Genomic DNA, 16,986 nt, shown 5'->3' on the forward strand with positions numbered 1-16,986 from the left:
ATTCTGGCTTAGGTGTATATTCATAAACAACTAATGCAGAACCTTCAGAATGGATTTCTGCCCCCATAGTAAGTTGTCGTTGTACTTCACAACGAACCATAGAATAAGCTTCTTCAACACTCGGCAAAGCAGAAGTAGCAAATATTCTGCTGCTGACCTGGTCTAGGTTGTGATCTAGTCCTGTAAGGAAGATGTTGACTCTATTTTTCGATATCAACATTGTAGTCCATCATAATTGGCCTTTGTTAATCAAGTTCCATGAAGATCGAGTTCAGCTTGTTGTAGTATTCAGTAAGAGATTTGCCATTTTGGTTCAATTGAAATGATTTTCATAGGTTTGAGAAGAATTAATGAGCCATGACTAGACAAAGTGTGACATCAGATTGTCGCTCATTGAATTAATGAGCCATGACTTGACTCATGCGTTTTTTTGCCTCCCATTCATCATGTTCAAGACTATCGGTGGCTAGTACATCGACTTTCCCGTTGATGTATCCTATTTTTTTCTTCCTACGATGTGCATCTCCATTTTTTTTTACCAAACCTGATAAATAGCAATGTTGTGAAAACCGGATCGGTCGATTCGACCGATTCGACCACGAACCGATCAGGTGTCCAGTCCGATTGAGACTGGTTATTAGGAGGCTGAATAAACCGGACTGAACCGTGTGAATCGATCGGGTTAACCGGTTCGACCGCGAACCGGTCCGATGGAGCGGTTTGGTCCGGTTAACCATTCATCCATATTTAGTTAAAAAAAATAAATGTGTAGAAGGAGGGATTCAAACCTAGTCCATTAGCTATGACAATAAACACCTTACCACTAAGCTAGCTTTCAACCTATGTTTAATAACAACAGTATATAGTTATATATTATACTAATACTAAAAATTTAAAAACTAAAATATTATTTAGTATTTATTTTTTTATATATTTTAATAAATATTATTTGAAAATTTAATTGATCTTTACAATATAAACAAAATTTACTTGGTATTTAAATTTTAAATATACATAAAATAAAATTTAAAGCTCTTAATAAATTTAATAATTTAAATTAAATTAAAAAATATTTATTTATTTATTACGTCATCCGGTCCGACTAATCCGAGCCATCCGATCCGATCAAGTGACCCGTGACCCAGTTACAAATCTGGTTTGATGTCCGGTTCGGTTATGATAACATTGATAATTAGAGCCATCTAATTTTACATGAATGGATGAAGGAGTATCTTGAATGGTGACAAAGGAGATTTTCTTGTTGGTAGAATTTTCATCATCAGTTTTAGGAGACATACCGGATGGTGCGGCTAGGGTATTAAAAAGGAAATAGAAAAATAATTAGGTTAAACCTTGCCTTGATATGCAGCTAGGTTATGCCAGAATAGGTTATGCGGCTAGAGTTTTGAAAGTAAAAAGAAATAGGTTATAGGTTGAACCTTTCTTTGATACCAAGTAGAAAATAAATAGACGAAACACATTTCTATTAGCCTTTAAAGGATATTTATACAGATTACAAAATCTTATATGTGGTAGAATAGTCATACAGAACAGACTCCTATATGTGGTAGGACAACTGTACAAAAAGGCTAAATAAGAAAATGAACTAACAAGAATTTTAACATCAACTAACAACTCATACGTCAACAAGAGCCTTTGCCACTTGCTCACCTGTTTCTGATATCACTAACAACATATTTAAGTAGATTTTAGCTCGGTCAATTACAAAGATTTTTTGGGTTATATATGCTCGGATAGAGTTCACAAAAGAAAAGAAAAATAATTGTTTCATTTATAGAAAAAAACATCACATTTTGATATAAATAATTAAAAAAATTACAAATTTCAGAGTTTTTTTTCTTTCTCTAGGAATGACTTTATAATCTTTTAATGAGTTAGATCTATGTGATGGTAGATAAAATTCTTATGTTTTTCCATGGAGAAAAACATGATAACCCTAAACACAACCACCCATATAGGGAGAAATAAAAGAAAGAACAAAAAACTTAAAATAAAAGAGAAACCATTAAACCTACTATAGTAGTTAAAAAAATTTAAAACAAAGTAAAAAAGAGACTTATTTTTCAGATAAAAGCCGGAAGAAAACCTCAAAACATAAATAGAAAACTTGAGAGTTTTCTTGAGGGTTAAAGATTTACTAATATGTTTTTTTATTAATTTTTTTAACCGAGCATTCCTACGAAAGGAAAGTCTTTGATTCTTAACAGATTAGGCTTCCAATTTGAAATTTATAACTCTTCGCTGCTCAAACTAATTTTAAATTTAATTGGTATAAATATGACTTACCATTCTAAACACTTCAATTGGGATGGTCAAAATTTGGTAGATTTCCAACTCTTCATGTTTTCTTATAAACCTTTAACCCTATAATATTTTCCTTTCAAATAAGTGGACACTTCATGTGGGATGGTCAAAATTTGATAGATTTCTAATTATTCATATTTCCTTATAAACATATAACCCTTTAGTGTTTTCTTCAAATAAGTGGTTACTTTGAATCTTTTCCTTCCCAACACTTCCAACTCTTCAATCAAGTAGAGACTTAACCTTTATTTGGATGACATATTATTAATGCTAATATGGAAAAATTTTATTATAAAAATTCCAGAGGTCTGTTTACTGAGATTTAGATTTATGTAACTGAAGTACTTATGGAGCTACCCGATGTATGGATTTTGAGACATTCTTTGTTTAACTTGTAAAATAGAGCCGACTGGACTCCAGCAAGGGACACTCCATTGCTTAAGTCAGTTTTGGTCTACAAGATAGAAAAAAAAAATGTAACAAAGTATGTCAACGTGAGAGTTATATTATGTTGTACCATTATATAACGGAGTTTGTACCCATTATATAAGAGGTTTTGCCTTGCTCTTTATTTCTATAACGATACTTAAATCTCTTCTTTTTCTTACAAACGTATATTCTCTCAATTCAAAACCTAGTTGAATAGTATTTGTATCCTCTGTAACTTCTGGGATTATCAATGATACCCAATTCAAAATTCTCAAGATTGAAGACTAATATTTCTAGTAATCCTCATCACTAGATTTTAGTTTAATGTGGTTTTAGAATCTTACTTTAAATGCTTTAAAAAAAACTAATACCAACATTACAAGTTGTTGTAGCAACAACAAAATACCTTTCATAACTCCGTTGCAGAAAATTACAGAACCCGTTATAAATACAAAACCGTTACCAAAATAAATGACTAATTATAAAATTTATATTTAATTTAAATGCAAAATCGTTACCATTTATTCTGGTCGGTTATCAAAATTAATATACATTTTAATAAAAAAAATCCTATCAACACCTTACAACAAGCCACAATTCTAACCGATAATGCCTTAAAGAAAGTGAGTCTAATAAGATTTTAAGATTTTAAATCTTTGTGTGTAATATAGAATATATATAATGATTATGATGTTACTTCAATTACTCTAAACTAATAATAGTAAATAAAGAAATCATCAATAAATTAATCAATTCTGAAGTGTCGAAAGATAAGGGATCGTAACTGGGAGATTAAATTCAAGCATGTGTTTCGAGAAGGAAATCAGTCATCTAACTAGTTGGTAAATTTCGTAAGAGTCATTATGAGTATGGAGCGTCTCGTACAAGCCTCCAAAATATTCTGCTTGAAGATCCATAAGGTCGAACTTCAAGACGAATAGTTACTATTTAATTGTTTGACTGTTACAGTTCTATTTTTTTTGCTGGGCTACTAGTCTTCCCATACTCTCCCCAAAAAAACATTAAATTAATCAAAATTATAAGATAAGATAACATAGAAGTGTGTTCCTTGGAAATTCTGATACATATTCAGCTATCCTCTTTTGAGCATTTTATTGCAAAGGCTGCTACATAAACATATGTCAAGATTTCAACTTTGATGATATTTTAAAAAGCCTATATCAAAGATCAATGTGGATAACTAATAAGAAAAGTTAAGAAATGGATTAGCAAGCATTGCAGAAGAAATACCAAATAACAAAAAGCCAACTACAAAACACAACCTCACTCACTTCCTCCAATTCCGCTGGAACTGCAGTCTTTTTAACTTTTCCTTCAAACCCTCACTCCCAATTTCTCTCCTTTGAATTTGAACTCACCCTCACTTCACTTCCCAAACTACCGGAACTGAAGAAGCCTTTCATTCACTCTATTTTCAAACCCTGAGTTTCGATTCCTCTACTTCCCCATTTATAAAGGCCCTTCCTTTTTCTAAAATGGCAAGCAATAGAGACGACCCACTCTCTTACACAAATAACCCATCATCGTCGTCTTCCCCAATCACAGTTTCTGACCACCTTGACAATAGTTTCCTCACTGGAGACCCATCTGGGTCCCACCTTGGCAGCGCCTCTAATAGCTTCCAAAATGATGCTGGTTTTCTTAATGAAAGTGCCAGCAGTAGTGATGTCGAGTTTGGCTTCTCTAGGCCTGAGTTCAGGCAGAGTTCATTGGTTGGAACTGTCGAGTTCTATGAGCGCCATGTTTTCTTATGTTATAAGAACCCTTCTGTCTGGCCACCGAGGATCGAGGCTGCTGAGTTTGATCGATTGCCTAGGTTGCTTTCTGCTGCTCTCTTGGCTAGGAAGGGTGACATGAAAAAAGAGGTTTCTTTTTCTTCTTCTTCTTCTTCTTATTTTTTAGAATTCTCCTTGGACTTTTGAGGTGGGTTGTTTTATTTTGACTGACTTGAAGTGGGAAATGTGTCTGTGATTTTAACTATTATTTCCATGTGGCTGGTTTTCGTTGGGCGAATTTGAAAGAGGACTTTGAGTTTTTTTACTTCTGTTTTCATCTGGATGAGTGTAATTTAGTGCATTGAAGTAATCTCTTTTGATGTTCAGTGGTTTTGTTCAGTTTATGGGTGACTTTGAAGTCAATGTGGTTTGTATTTTCAATTTGATGTGGAGATCTTAGTGTTGGAAAACTAGAATAAGGTCTTGGTGGTCTTTTGATTGCTTGACGTGGGATAATTTAAACTTTTAGGACGATTTTGTAGTTTGCAGTTGTTGATTTGTGTTGGTTTTGTTTTAATTAACTGTACTGTTTTGGTAATACAGTAAACTGAGGTCTGATATGAGTTTTTACCTATCTGTAGTGATTAATGGATCTGTCCAATTTTGGTTTTTGGGTGCCTGGTCATCATGTTAAACTGGCATGTGTTTTAGTAGCTTAATGATTGATTGTTTTTTCTTGGTGATTAAGAGTAAGTGTAAACTACTCATTGTGATCCAAAATGAACTTTCCTGTATTGTATGTTGGCTTTGTTCTTGAATGCATGTGTTTATTGTAAAAAAAGTTGTCAGTTAGGTTTTCACATTTAGGTTAGGGCTGAATGAAATTTGGCATTGATCCATAGTGATTGTGATTTAAAAAGCAACACCTCCAGAATTTGGAAATAGTATAATTGCTTTTATTGGAATTTGCCTAAATTAACCTATTTGTTCGAAATTTTAACATCATCTTGGGACTTAGTTAAAATCAGCATCTTCAAACACTGGCTATTAGTTAAAGTGCGGTAACATTAGGAGCTTAAGAAAAGGCAGATGATATTTTGTAGAGTATCAATTTTGGAGTCTGTGATAAGATCTGTGATATGCATAAGAACAATGTTAGAGTGACCTTGGACCATGAAGTTATGTAAAGGCTGCATATCATTGTACAATTTCATTCTCTAATATTTCCAAGTAAAATTGTTATGGTATAGCCAATAGTAGAATGGAAGTGTCAAAGAGAGTTAAAAATGCTAAAAGTCTTTATTTAGACTTCAAAAGTTTAGGAAGTAGTAGGAAAGCACACTTGATAATCATATTAGAGTTAAAAAAAAATGAAACACAAGAAGGCTGGGAGAAATCGGCTTGTAGGCTTTACTTTACCAATCAAAGGCGGCAGAAATGCTTGGCCCCTACACTATTTGACACCCCTCTTCCTATTTTTAAGTCTTTTGATGTGAGTTTTGTATTACTTACAGCCACCTTTCAGCAACGGAGATATCCCTTAAAATAGATAGGTCTCTAAGAATAAATCAATTAAACTCCTGTGTTCTTTAAAAGTGATTCTGGGGAGAATGAGTTTAACTTCAGCATATATAATGTTACATTTCATTGTTTGAATATATGTGTTTTTTTGGGGAAAGTACAAAAAAGTACTCTATGATTCCATGCTTTTGCAGCTCGATTCATGTAGTTTTTTTAATGGCAAGTGTGTGCCTGCACATAAATCCATTAGCAAGTGGCTGCAAAACCCGTTGTGCTGTTTATCAATGATGATCTGGCATGAGTGTAATAGTCGTTTTAAATCTATTTAATCCCCTAGAATGTGCAACATAATTGAAAAAGTCTACATAAAATGGTAATCTGACTCTCACTTAAATTGAATTTCATCGCATTCCTATTTGTGAGGTATGCGCATGTTTTCTAAGGATGTCAAAGAAAACTCCTGCAACCATTTATAATCACATAAAATTTAAAAGAAGAAGAAATAGCTTGAAAAGAAAACAGTCATGCTCAAACTAGACAAGGGATCCTAACAGCATCACCATTTGTTTGATTTCTCTTAATTCCTTACTGTCATCCTCAATCTCGACCCTAACTTAACTTTATACCTTCTGTTCAAGAAATTTACAGCATCCTCTATGAGGACCAACTATTTGTGTCCTAGTAGTCCCAATATTCCTGCTTGATAATTCAACATTGTTATTTCACATCCACTGCAAAAAATATTCCTATCACCTTTTCATAGTGCAATGATTCACTTGTTTTTGGCTTTCAAAATGCTCAATATGAACAATACTCTATTTCCTCATGATCACATTCCAAAAATACTAATATGTTTCCTTGTTAATCTTTATGAACCTGTATCTAGGATAGGGACCAAACATGAGTCCCTTTGCTTGGATTGAGAGAAACCCTTGGAGCTACAATGGGTACGGCCTGTTTTCTTTTGTTGTCAAGGTTTCTTGGCACCACCTCTAACCTTAAATTCAGTAAGGGTTGAGGTGGTCTATGGTGCATATGCTGTCTTTGAGGGGAAGACTTCTGGTCTATCTATCTAGATAGGTTTCTCTAAGTTTTTCAGTAGTGGATGGGAAAATTGGAAAGTGGAAACTTGGGTATGACCTGTTTTCTTTTTGTAAAATACCATGTAAATATAAAGAAATACATGGGATACCATGTAATCTGAAAGACTACAAGAATCTATTTAACTTAAAAGGAATAAACATGCATATACAAGACATTCCCAAAACCACTTCTTAAATCAAGGAAACATAGCAGCCTTATATTTGTCTTCTAGCAGCCTATAGTTGGCAAGCATGCTTATATTTATCACACTTTTGTTGCCAAGGTTTCTTGGCACCACCTCTAACCTTAGTTTGAGTGAGGGTTAAGGTGGTCTATGGTGCATATGCTGTCTTTGAGGGGCAGACTTAAGGCCATGCAGGATTCAAGTTGAAAAATGTTAAATTAAGGATACTTTTGTACATCTCTCATTTTTTCTTTGACATGTGCGAAATCTTGTTTTTGTCAACTTTACCTGGATCAAACAATGTAATACAAACAATTATGAGTCATATGCATGTGACATTGGTTATTCTTTTGATCATCTGAATGAATTTTCTATTCCTTTATTTTTTCCCTTTTGGTACATTATAACCTATAATGAGAAGTTATTTTGACATTTTCATGTGTTAGTTATCATAATCAGCTTATCATGTCTGCTGTCAAGAAAGAAATACTTGTTTCAGTTTTGATGAGTGGAGGGCATTATATAATTTTCCATAATGAGTCTTTTATTCACACAAGAAACTTATGGAAAAAATTGATTTACAGATGACTTGCTTTCTTTCCATCATTTGAAAAATAATTAATGAGTGAGCTATTCTATGAATGTAAATAGCATACAAGCTGGATAAGTTTTTGCTGCAATTAAGCATGTCTGTCCATTTTGTGTACCTGTTGTTTGCATAAAATGTGACCCATGTGTATTTGCAGACCTGTGTTAAAATGCATTCTCATGTGGGTTGATGATGTAGACTTTAAGAGGATATGGAAGAAACGTAAGTAGGCAATATAACCAACGAATAATGAGATGGGCATTATGTGTTATGTACTGTTGTCATTTTCTTGTTTCAGAAATCAAGAGGAAAATTATGGAAACAATGAATGTGTTACACTGAAACAAAAAAAAAAAAAAAAAGAGGTTTATGACCTTGATTTGTTTACATGGAGCATGGTTTTTGTCAGCATCTTCTAACTGTTATGATTTGTGGTTTGGCAACTCCTTGAGTTCAATGTAGAGGGACCCATTGTGATACCTGAAAGCAAGTGTTTTGCATGCATACATGCATGTGAAGTAAATTTATATATGTAGGTTTGCTCATGGTAGGAGCAAATTGCTTAGTTTCTGCTCTTCTATAAATAAGAAAATATGTTGGTTAATCTTCTTGGTTTCCCTAAATTTGTCATCAGACGCGGTTAACTATATGCGAGGGGCATGATGGAACTGAGACATCAAATGGAGATGTGTTAATTTTCCCAGACATGGTCAGATACAGGTCAATCGATGGCTCTTCGTGTTCTAGATACTCTTCTTGATTTTATATTTTCAAGGTTGTAAGATTTTGACTTCTGCAAAGGGTGCAGGAGATTGACGCATTTTGATGTTGACACATTTGTTGAGGAAGTGCTTGTGAAGGATGGGGAATGGCTGCCTGGAACACCAGAAGCACTGAAGGGTTCTTATGTTTTTGTTTGTTCTCATGGATCTCGAGATCGTCGCTGTGGCGTTTGTGGACCTGCTATAGTTACTAAATTCAAAGAGGAGATAGAATCACATGGACTTCAAGGTAAAGTATCAGTTAGTCCATGCTCTCATATTGGAGGCCATAAGTACGCAGGAAATGTTATTATATTTGGATCAAGTATTGATGGAGTCATCAGAGGACATTGGTAAGTGGCAGATCTTATAGTTTTCCATATGCTATAACTTTATCTTTTACTTTTATCCTTTGTTTTTCATTTCTGTTGCTGCAGCATCATACTATGAATCTGAGATAGTTGGACATTTTTAAGACAAAAATATTCTCTGCATCTCACAGGTATGGATATGTTACTCCGGAAGATATACTCGCATTACTTGAGAACCATATTGAAAAAGGGGAGATCGTAGATTGGCTATGGAGGTAATTGTCACATTTCTTACACTTTAAACTGGTTGCAAGGTAGATTTTAGTTTTTCTTTTGGAACCCATTTCTCTACCCTCAAAACAGTCATTGATAATGTCATTTAAATATTTGCTAAAACTGGTACTAGTGTGCAAAAATCGTTCAAAAATTCAAAATATGCTTTAAATTTCTGAGTTATCTTAACATTTGGCTTGTTTCTCTAGGAATCGGCTAACACTGACACAAAGTTACAGAACTGATTGATAAAATTAAACTGCAATTTCCACAAAGATATGAATGCTCTTGGTCATTAGGTCCTATGGCGTATAAAAACCTGAATCTATTCTCTTTTTGTAGCACTAAGTAAGAAAATTTACTGGGTCATAATGCTAGATTGTGACTTTGTTTTTGTTTCAAGTGATTATACTAAAACAAGTTGATATGTTAGTGACTGCTGAAATTAGTAATAAACTAAGCTTTCTTGGTTCCTTTAATCTATTTTTTTCTTGCTTTCTCAAACTTATCCATCTTGATTCAACATAAATGATTATTGAAATATGCTCGCTCCATCTTAATGAAACATTGAGTTGTTCCAGGGGCCAGATGGGTTTATCCGAAGATGAACAGATCAAAGCTCAAGAACTACGGCTCCAGCTAAATGGTGAGACCGATGTAGCAAAGAACACTAAGGATTTGACACAGAGAAATATGAACCAAGCAACTACTGCAGCGGTATCATCTAAATTAGAAATTAACGGATGTTGCCAACAAAATGGGAAATCTTCCTGCTGCCAAAACCCTGTGTTACAACTAGAGACTGTAGATGCCTATGAGAATGGTGCAAAGGTGTCACCAGATAAGAAGAAAAGCAGCAAGAGATTGCCATCCCGAACTAACAGCTGGAAAGGATCGACTACTCGTCGGGTTTGTGCTATGCCAACATGGTTGGAGAGTTGGGAACGGGAAGATACATATGCAGCTCTTGCTGTTGTTTGTGCTGCTGTGTCAGTTGCTGTTGCCTATAACTGCTACAAACAGTTGAGATGAAAGTTTCATATCCAATGTCTGAGTGTTGCAGTATTATTTGTCCTTGAATGCACTTGTAGTAAGATAGGCTGTCAAAAGGGGTAGGGGCATCAGGCAAAATCCTCCACCCCGTGTGTAAGATTATGCCTGAATTAATTTCTTCTTTATGTTATTGGAACTTAAAGATTGAAATTGTGCATATAGTAATATAATCAAACTTATTTTCTCTTGAACCTTTGTTTGTTTCACTAGTGGTACACAAATAATCAACTTATGAAGGGATGGATAAAATTTATAAGAAAAAGAAAAATAATTCCAACCTAGAAAAATGGGGAAATTTAGATGGAAAGATTGCACAAGGAATACTATAGTTTCAATCTAGAGAGAAGGGTTTAATTTCCTCTCTATTGAACATTGCACAAGACCTTAGAAGGCTTATGTTGCTTAACAAGAGCTAGGTGAAAGCAATTTATAATATGTACATTAGTAACACATTAGAAAACAGATACTGGTAGTAACTTCAGAGACAACAGAGAATGGAATTTATTAGCACTAGAATCAGAACGAGTCATACAATGGCATTGTTATGATCATCCACCTCAAAGTGGTTAATACATTATCCTACAAAATATTAACTTATCCGGCAAAGCCGGCATCGAGCTGATGCCAGGAAAGCATGGATATCTTCTGTAACTGGTAGAAAGACTTGCCTCCAAAGCAGTCAGATATTACTAAGCCATCAAGAGTTCAAATCTGGTGTGGTATCAGAAATTATTTCTACTTGTTTTCTAAATTTTCAGTGGCCATTAACTTTAACCCCATTCATTGAGTGAGAGAGTCCATTTAAATCCCCAAACTTGTGCAATTCAGATTCAATCGTTTTGGCGATCTTAGCATCTTCTGGGTCTGGCTCAGGGAGATCTACATGGACTGACCCCTGCTTGATAGGCGAAATTGATTCCGCGAGAGCAGCTTGTTGCTTAATATAATTATATAGCTGTTGATGGAAGTCATGATTCAAGGAGAAACAATTATGGGAAGTTCCATTTCCAACATGGCGGGATGAGCCAGAGCCTTCTTTTCTACAAAAATGCGGAAGGGATGAATAATCCATAATCTGCAAGGAAATGAGAATTCCGCTTGGTTAAAACCTCCAATCACTTGGATAAGATCCAGTTAACACTCTTATATAGATGAAATATATAAGATGTGAATAAAAATGAAAACAGTTTCACTTTAACGACATCATGAGAAGAAGGATAACCTTCAGCATGGCATTAGTCGGATGAGAATGATACAAAATCAAGGATGCTCTAGGACTTCCAGAATGATACTATAATTACTACTGACTACAAAAAAATCTTAACTCTAGGAGAGAAAAACTGATTATGCAAAACCGTACCTTATTGGTTTGACTAAGGTGAATTACAAAGATGAATTAGCTAATTATTAAATCTAGTACGAATGACTTGCTTACCGCAAGTACTTTTTTGCTTAGTAACTTCAATTTGAGGATACTTGAAGATATTTTAGTGCAAAAGAAAGGTGCGTTTAGATATAAAACCAAAATACTTGTATTTTTAGGACAGTCTAGAAAATAAAGTTGCCTTGCCTTCAATAGCTCATCTCTTCCACATCCTTGCAACACTTGAATTTTCCTCCTTGTTCTTTCTTGTAAAAGAGGCTTTACGACCTACCAACATATTTTACAGAGTCTTCAGCTTTTCATAAGGCATGTAAAGCATTTCACTAGAGGAGTACTGATAATGCTTTTCGCATGAGAAACAAGTGCAAACCTTCCAACATGCTGAAAATATATATGGAGCATTCACAATATAGTATGTCTCTGTCTTCTCTGGATAGTTTAAGTCATCTACTGCAGATACGGTAGTCAATAGCTGTAACAGAACATCACAAATCAAAACAACGAAGCTTTATAGCTACTTCTATGGTCTGAAACAATACCAGACATTGCATTCACTTTTCCTTATCAGATAAACAAATAATTGAAATAACACTTCATGGATATTCAAATGCATCTAGTTGAAGAAAAGTAACTCTAAACTTGCAGATGTTATCCCCATATCCTAAACCCCCACTCACAAAAGAAAGGAAAGAGAAGAAAACAAAGTTTAGACATGCATACTTCCCAAGATAACCAACTCGCAGCTTCTGGTGCAAGCCTGAGTGAAACATGATATTTATATACTGATAAGAATAATCAGTTGTTCGATGCGAAGTTTTATCAGGGAAATCATGAAAGATATTAAAACAAAATCCACAAACTCCAGGAAACGTTCTCAAAAAGCTGGAAAAATCCACGAGTAGCTGATGTTTAATTAATAAAAGAGCAGAATCAGTGGATAACTTATGTTGGAATCATTGCATAACAATTTTGTTCCACAGGATATCCAGTACAGTAGAATATGAGCTTACGGATTAGCTACACCCAAGAAGCCTATATTTTGTTTAAAAATAGATATTCGCATCATGAACCTTCATACCATTACCTGGCCAGTTTGACCTTTGAAGGGAACAAAACAAGAAGAATTTTGGGGGCAAGAAGAAAGAAGAAGCTCTATTAGGATTATAAATACATCACTGACAAACAATTCTCTTTCAGTATGAGTGAACTTGGTAATATCTTGTAAAGGATTAATTGATCGCTTACTCAGACGCAGCTTCACTGTATGAAATTATTAACAACTTAGATGGTTATTCACGCAAAAAATACCTTTATTTGATTCAATGCCGAAAGCTTTAAGCCAGTCATATCTAAAACTTTGAGACAGGTACTGATATGCCGTCCATACTTCTTAGTTGCTGAAGGCTAACATCCAAAATAAACATTTAAGAAAAGGTCAGTTTATTATACAATAAAGCATAAAAATTATTAACAATGGCAGTGAACTACTCACCAGCATTACACGATCTCTATATTCATTCATTTGAATATGTGATTGTACGTAGTAATGCACCTAAAAAAAAGTACAATGAAAATTAGAGATTATAGATAGATAATGTTTAAAGGAAACAGAAAAGAAGGATCAGCATGTCCTTGTGCTCTCCAAGTCTTCTTTTTACACTTTCCACAACAATGTGATGGTTTCTCTCTGTAATCCATGCCCACACAGACAAAAACAGAAAGACGAAAAACTGAGGAAAAACTGTGACCAACCGTCTAGTAAATTTTCCTAATCCTTTCATAGTAATAAGTAAAATTCATCCTCAAGGCTATCTATTCAAATTTTGAGCAGAAAAGTTAAGTATAATGAATATATCGGTATGGCATAAAATACTTACAGATGCCTTATCAAATACGCTTAACCCAGCACCAATGGCAATGACAGGGAGACCCTAGAAGATTCAACACAAATGGAAATGTTAGATTTTGGATTAAATTGTCGCACTGGAGGCCCCTCTTCCAGTTATGATGATAAGAAGAATCCTCAGTGAAAAAGTTCCTGAGGGACAAAATTTCAAAGTGATAGTAGGCGAAAAAACACTTCCTATCATCGGCCTTACTCACACAAACCAGCAGGTTACAACAACATTGAAGAACAGGTTAGACTTTGAAATACTTGAGCTTACCTCTCTAGAGTAACCTGATAATCCTACAAGCTGAGAATCCCGGATTGCTCTATATAGGTCACTGGGAATAATTGGTTTCTGTGAACAAATAGCCACATCAATAACAATTGTTACGGATAGAAAGAATACAAGTTTATTTTCAAAGGCACTGATTGACCATCATAAATTACCAGCACGATACATATGACTTTATCTATATGATGCATATATTGGACAAACAATGGTGTGAATGGATTTCTTTCCGAATCAAAGCATTTAATGCACTAAGACATCCAATCAACTGCTACTCTGGTATTAAGCCACTGCATAGATTACAGAGAAAAGAGACTAGGCATGGTTATTTTAAGTATCAACAGATATTCACAACTTTCCTAGTATATCTAGAGTTTTTCGTCCATTAGAATAACTGTATTTGTGTGGTTTCAATCCCATCAAACATTCTATAAGTTAATTCTCAAGAAATAAACTAAGACATTGCATGACTTGCTGGTCTATTTGAAAAAAGAAAACTCTTGAGGAGTATTTATATATTATTGAAAAGGGATAGTAGACATTTTTCCATCATTCAGTTTTTTTGTTCTTATTCACAATAAGAGTACCATCTTGCATAAACGAATGAACGCAAACTAGCAAGTTATCTAGAATTTTTTTTTGTGCTTCCTTTGGTATGTGTAATGTTGTGCCTTGCAGTCACCTTCTTTGAAAGGTTAAAACTAATTATATTGCATTAATTCAGAAATGAGCATGCCTTATCTCCATCATAGAAATCCATTGTACATAGAGAATTCAAGAAATTCATGTTGAGACTTTCAAGTAATAAGCAGGAATCAAACAGGTGAAATAAGTTGCACAAATTCTAAACGGTAAAACATAGATAAAAGAGTGCTTACTGCCAATATGTTATCAATCTCATTTTGTATCCTCCATTCCAAACAATCGACCAACTGAAAACAAGGCCACATGAGAGGGAGAAAAAACAGGAGCTAAAATAAAGAAAACAAACTGAAAATTTATAGGGATAGACAACAAAGATAACATAAGAAGTTTGATGGACCTAACCATTTTATGAGCCTTAATAACATTCCATTCTCTTGCTTTAAGGAATCGCACCAATGTTTCATTTGGGTAACCCTGATGCATATTCTGGAGATCATGGAAACAAGTTTAAGTTAATGTGTTTGCACACTAAATTACAATCCACATTGAGGACATTTAATTAACACATTAGTAAAACTCAAATCTTATGTGCAATAACACAGAAGATTTAGAATAATATTCATCAAAAGTTAAATGTTTTATCCATTTAATTCATCGCAGTAAAAAATGCATTTGATTTTGTCATTTCCCCAGTACTTGTCCTTCTAAACTTAAACTTTGTAGATGTCTTATTAGCCATGCTTAAAATGTATAGTTAGCCTCCTAACCCCAGGTGGAAGAACAAAAATAGATTTGACAAGTTTCTGATGCTAATAGATTATATAAACCACTTTAAAGGGCCAATAATTCAGTTTAAGCAAGTTTAGAGGCCAGTAGAGCAAGTATAGAGGTCCTTATGTATTAAGCCGCGTTAAAAAAAAAAAAAAGGTCGTCTATGTTTTATCCTAGCATCATCAACTACCAGACTGAAACAATTGTGGAAGTTCAGCAATAAAAAAATATTGCACTTTGAAAGAATGCAGAAAATGGCAAACATGTCAAACTGAAATCAAATCCCATCTCCACAGTCCCTCCCCACAAATAAAATAAAATAAAAAAAAAAAATCTGTAATTTGGGAACAAAAGCTCAGATGATCACAATCACAATCTCAATTCCCAAATCTATTTTCTTTTCCAGCCACTGTTAGTTTTCCATTTTGATTCTTTATTACTATTTCATCTAAAAATACAGATCAATGTAAGAATTCATGCACTAACCTGAAATGTATCTTTTAATTGCTCATCCACTGTTCCAATAGACAACAAACAAAAAGCAAAGATCGTTATCAGTAATAGAAAAAAAAAAGTAGAAAATTAAAAAAATATAAGAGCTGGTTTTGTTAGCTGACTTTGGTCTATTAAGAAATGGAACTGCTTGATGGCTTCTTGATTAGCCATACCCAATTCTCTTCTTCTTGAAAAAGCAATAACCTTACACTTCTGCTGGAAAGGGTGGATTACGTCCGTTTTAGTCTCCTCTCTGTGCGCTTCATGGATTGAAGTGAGCAAATTTATAGCGAGGGAGATGTGAGAGAGTGAGAGAGAAAGAGAGTTTCTTAAAATCTAGGCTTGTTCTGATTTTAAATGAATATTTACTATGGAAAGAGAAAAAAGAAAAAGGAAAGGTAAACAATTATCTTTTTTTTTTCTATCTTTTCTAATGATATTTGGATTTTAAATAGGCTAAATTTTAAATAATCCCATCTGAATTCACTAATTTTTAGATAAAAGACTGTAATTTATTTATTTTAAATAATAACTGAAGTTTTCAATTTTAGCAAAATAAAGACTTTTTCGATTGATACTATTAAAATCACAACTGACGACTTCAAAAATGACATATTGTAAGAACTGCTAATATTCTAAGCAACTTTAATTCTTCAACTTTTTTATTTTGAGATTATTTAGATAATGTTTGGTAAAGAGAGAGAAAGTTAATGTTTAGAGAGAGAAAGTTTCAAAAAAGATGATTTTTGAAAATCGAAAATGTAGTTCTATAGCAAATATGATATGAACAACTTTAATTCTTTAAAATTTTCATTTTCAGATCGTTAAAGGTGGTTTTAATAGCATTAATCCAAAAGGTCATTGTTTTCTTAAAAGTGTGAAACCTCAATCATCGTTTTGACAAAAAGTAAACCACAATTATTTATCTGAAAATTAGTGAAACCACATGAGTTTTATTTAAAATTTACCCTTCTAAATATAAAGGAAAAAGAAAAATAATAACATTTTTATTTGTTTTTTTTTCAAACAACCGTATCAAAATTAACATGAATCCAAAGCTTCAGAAATAAAAACATAGATCCAACATATCAATTCACAGGTCTTGATATAGAATAGATTGTTCGGATTAAGAGATGAACAATCTTATTCACAGAACGACCGACAAAGATGACCTTAACATTATTAAAAGAGGAATAAATTTTTTTACAATCATCTAATACAAGTCCATAGATGGATCATACTTTTTTTT

The 16,986-nt window shown here is 33.7% G+C and overlaps 2 protein-coding genes across 2 annotated transcripts; one reads left to right on the top strand and one right to left on the bottom strand.

The window, feature by feature from the left end:
- The first annotated feature begins 3,863 nt into the window (after positions 1-3,863).
- LOC136219283 (uncharacterized) lies at positions 3,864-10,456 on the top strand. The gene is made up of 5 exons (XM_066006635.1): positions 3,864-4,640; positions 8,502-8,587; positions 8,676-8,981; positions 9,131-9,214; positions 9,794-10,456. Exons 1-5 carry the CDS (start codon positions 4,251-4,253, stop codon positions 10,242-10,244), a joined length of 1,317 nt encoding a protein of 438 aa, XP_065862707.1. The 5' UTR covers positions 3,864-4,250; the 3' UTR covers positions 10,245-10,456.
- Positions 10,457-10,742: 286 nt separating this feature from the next.
- LOC136219284 (phosphatidylinositol/phosphatidylcholine transfer protein SFH9-like) lies at positions 10,743-16,066 on the bottom strand. The gene is made up of 11 exons (XM_066006636.1): positions 15,860-16,066; positions 15,729-15,757; positions 14,874-14,957; positions 14,705-14,758; positions 13,815-13,892; positions 13,527-13,580; positions 13,142-13,201; positions 12,958-13,053; positions 12,020-12,121; positions 11,836-11,916; positions 10,743-11,340 (listed from the first exon to the last, which is right to left on the bottom strand). The coding sequence occupies exons 1-11, from the start codon at positions 15,906-15,908 to the stop codon at positions 11,020-11,022; spliced, it is 1,008 nt and encodes a 335-aa protein (XP_065862708.1). The 5' UTR covers positions 15,909-16,066; the 3' UTR covers positions 10,743-11,019.
- Between the last annotated feature and the right edge of the window lie 920 nt (positions 16,067-16,986).

This window comes from Euphorbia lathyris, chromosome 2 (genome assembly GCF_963576675.1).
Source record: "Euphorbia lathyris chromosome 2, ddEupLath1.1, whole genome shotgun sequence".
Classification (NCBI taxonomy): domain Eukaryota; kingdom Viridiplantae; phylum Streptophyta; class Magnoliopsida; order Malpighiales; family Euphorbiaceae; genus Euphorbia; species Euphorbia lathyris.

Bases quoted from the DNA above. Each gene is read 5' to 3' on its own strand.
- LOC136219283 (XM_066006635.1), top strand. From the start codon at position 4,251: ATGGCAAGCAATAGAGACGACCCACTCTCTTACACAAATAACCCATCA. The intron at 8,588-8,675 runs GTCAATCGATGG...CAAAGGGTGCAG, and splicing joins CCAGACATGGTCAGATACAG to GAGATTGACGCATTTTGATG. The intron at 9,215-9,793 runs GTAATTGTCACA...GAGTTGTTCCAG, and splicing joins ATCGTAGATTGGCTATGGAG to GGGCCAGATGGGTTTATCCG.
- LOC136219284 (XM_066006636.1), bottom strand. From the start codon at position 15,908: ATGGCTAATCAAGAAGCCATCAAGCAGTTCCATTTCTTAATAGACCAA. The intron at 14,759-14,873 runs GTTAGGTCCATC...CCTTGTTTTCAG, and splicing joins TTATTAAGGCTCATAAAATG to TTGGTCGATTGTTTGGAATG. The intron at 12,122-12,957 runs GTATTTTTTGCG...GTTCTGTTACAG, and splicing joins CGGCATTGAATCAAATAAAG to CTATTGACTACCGTATCTGC.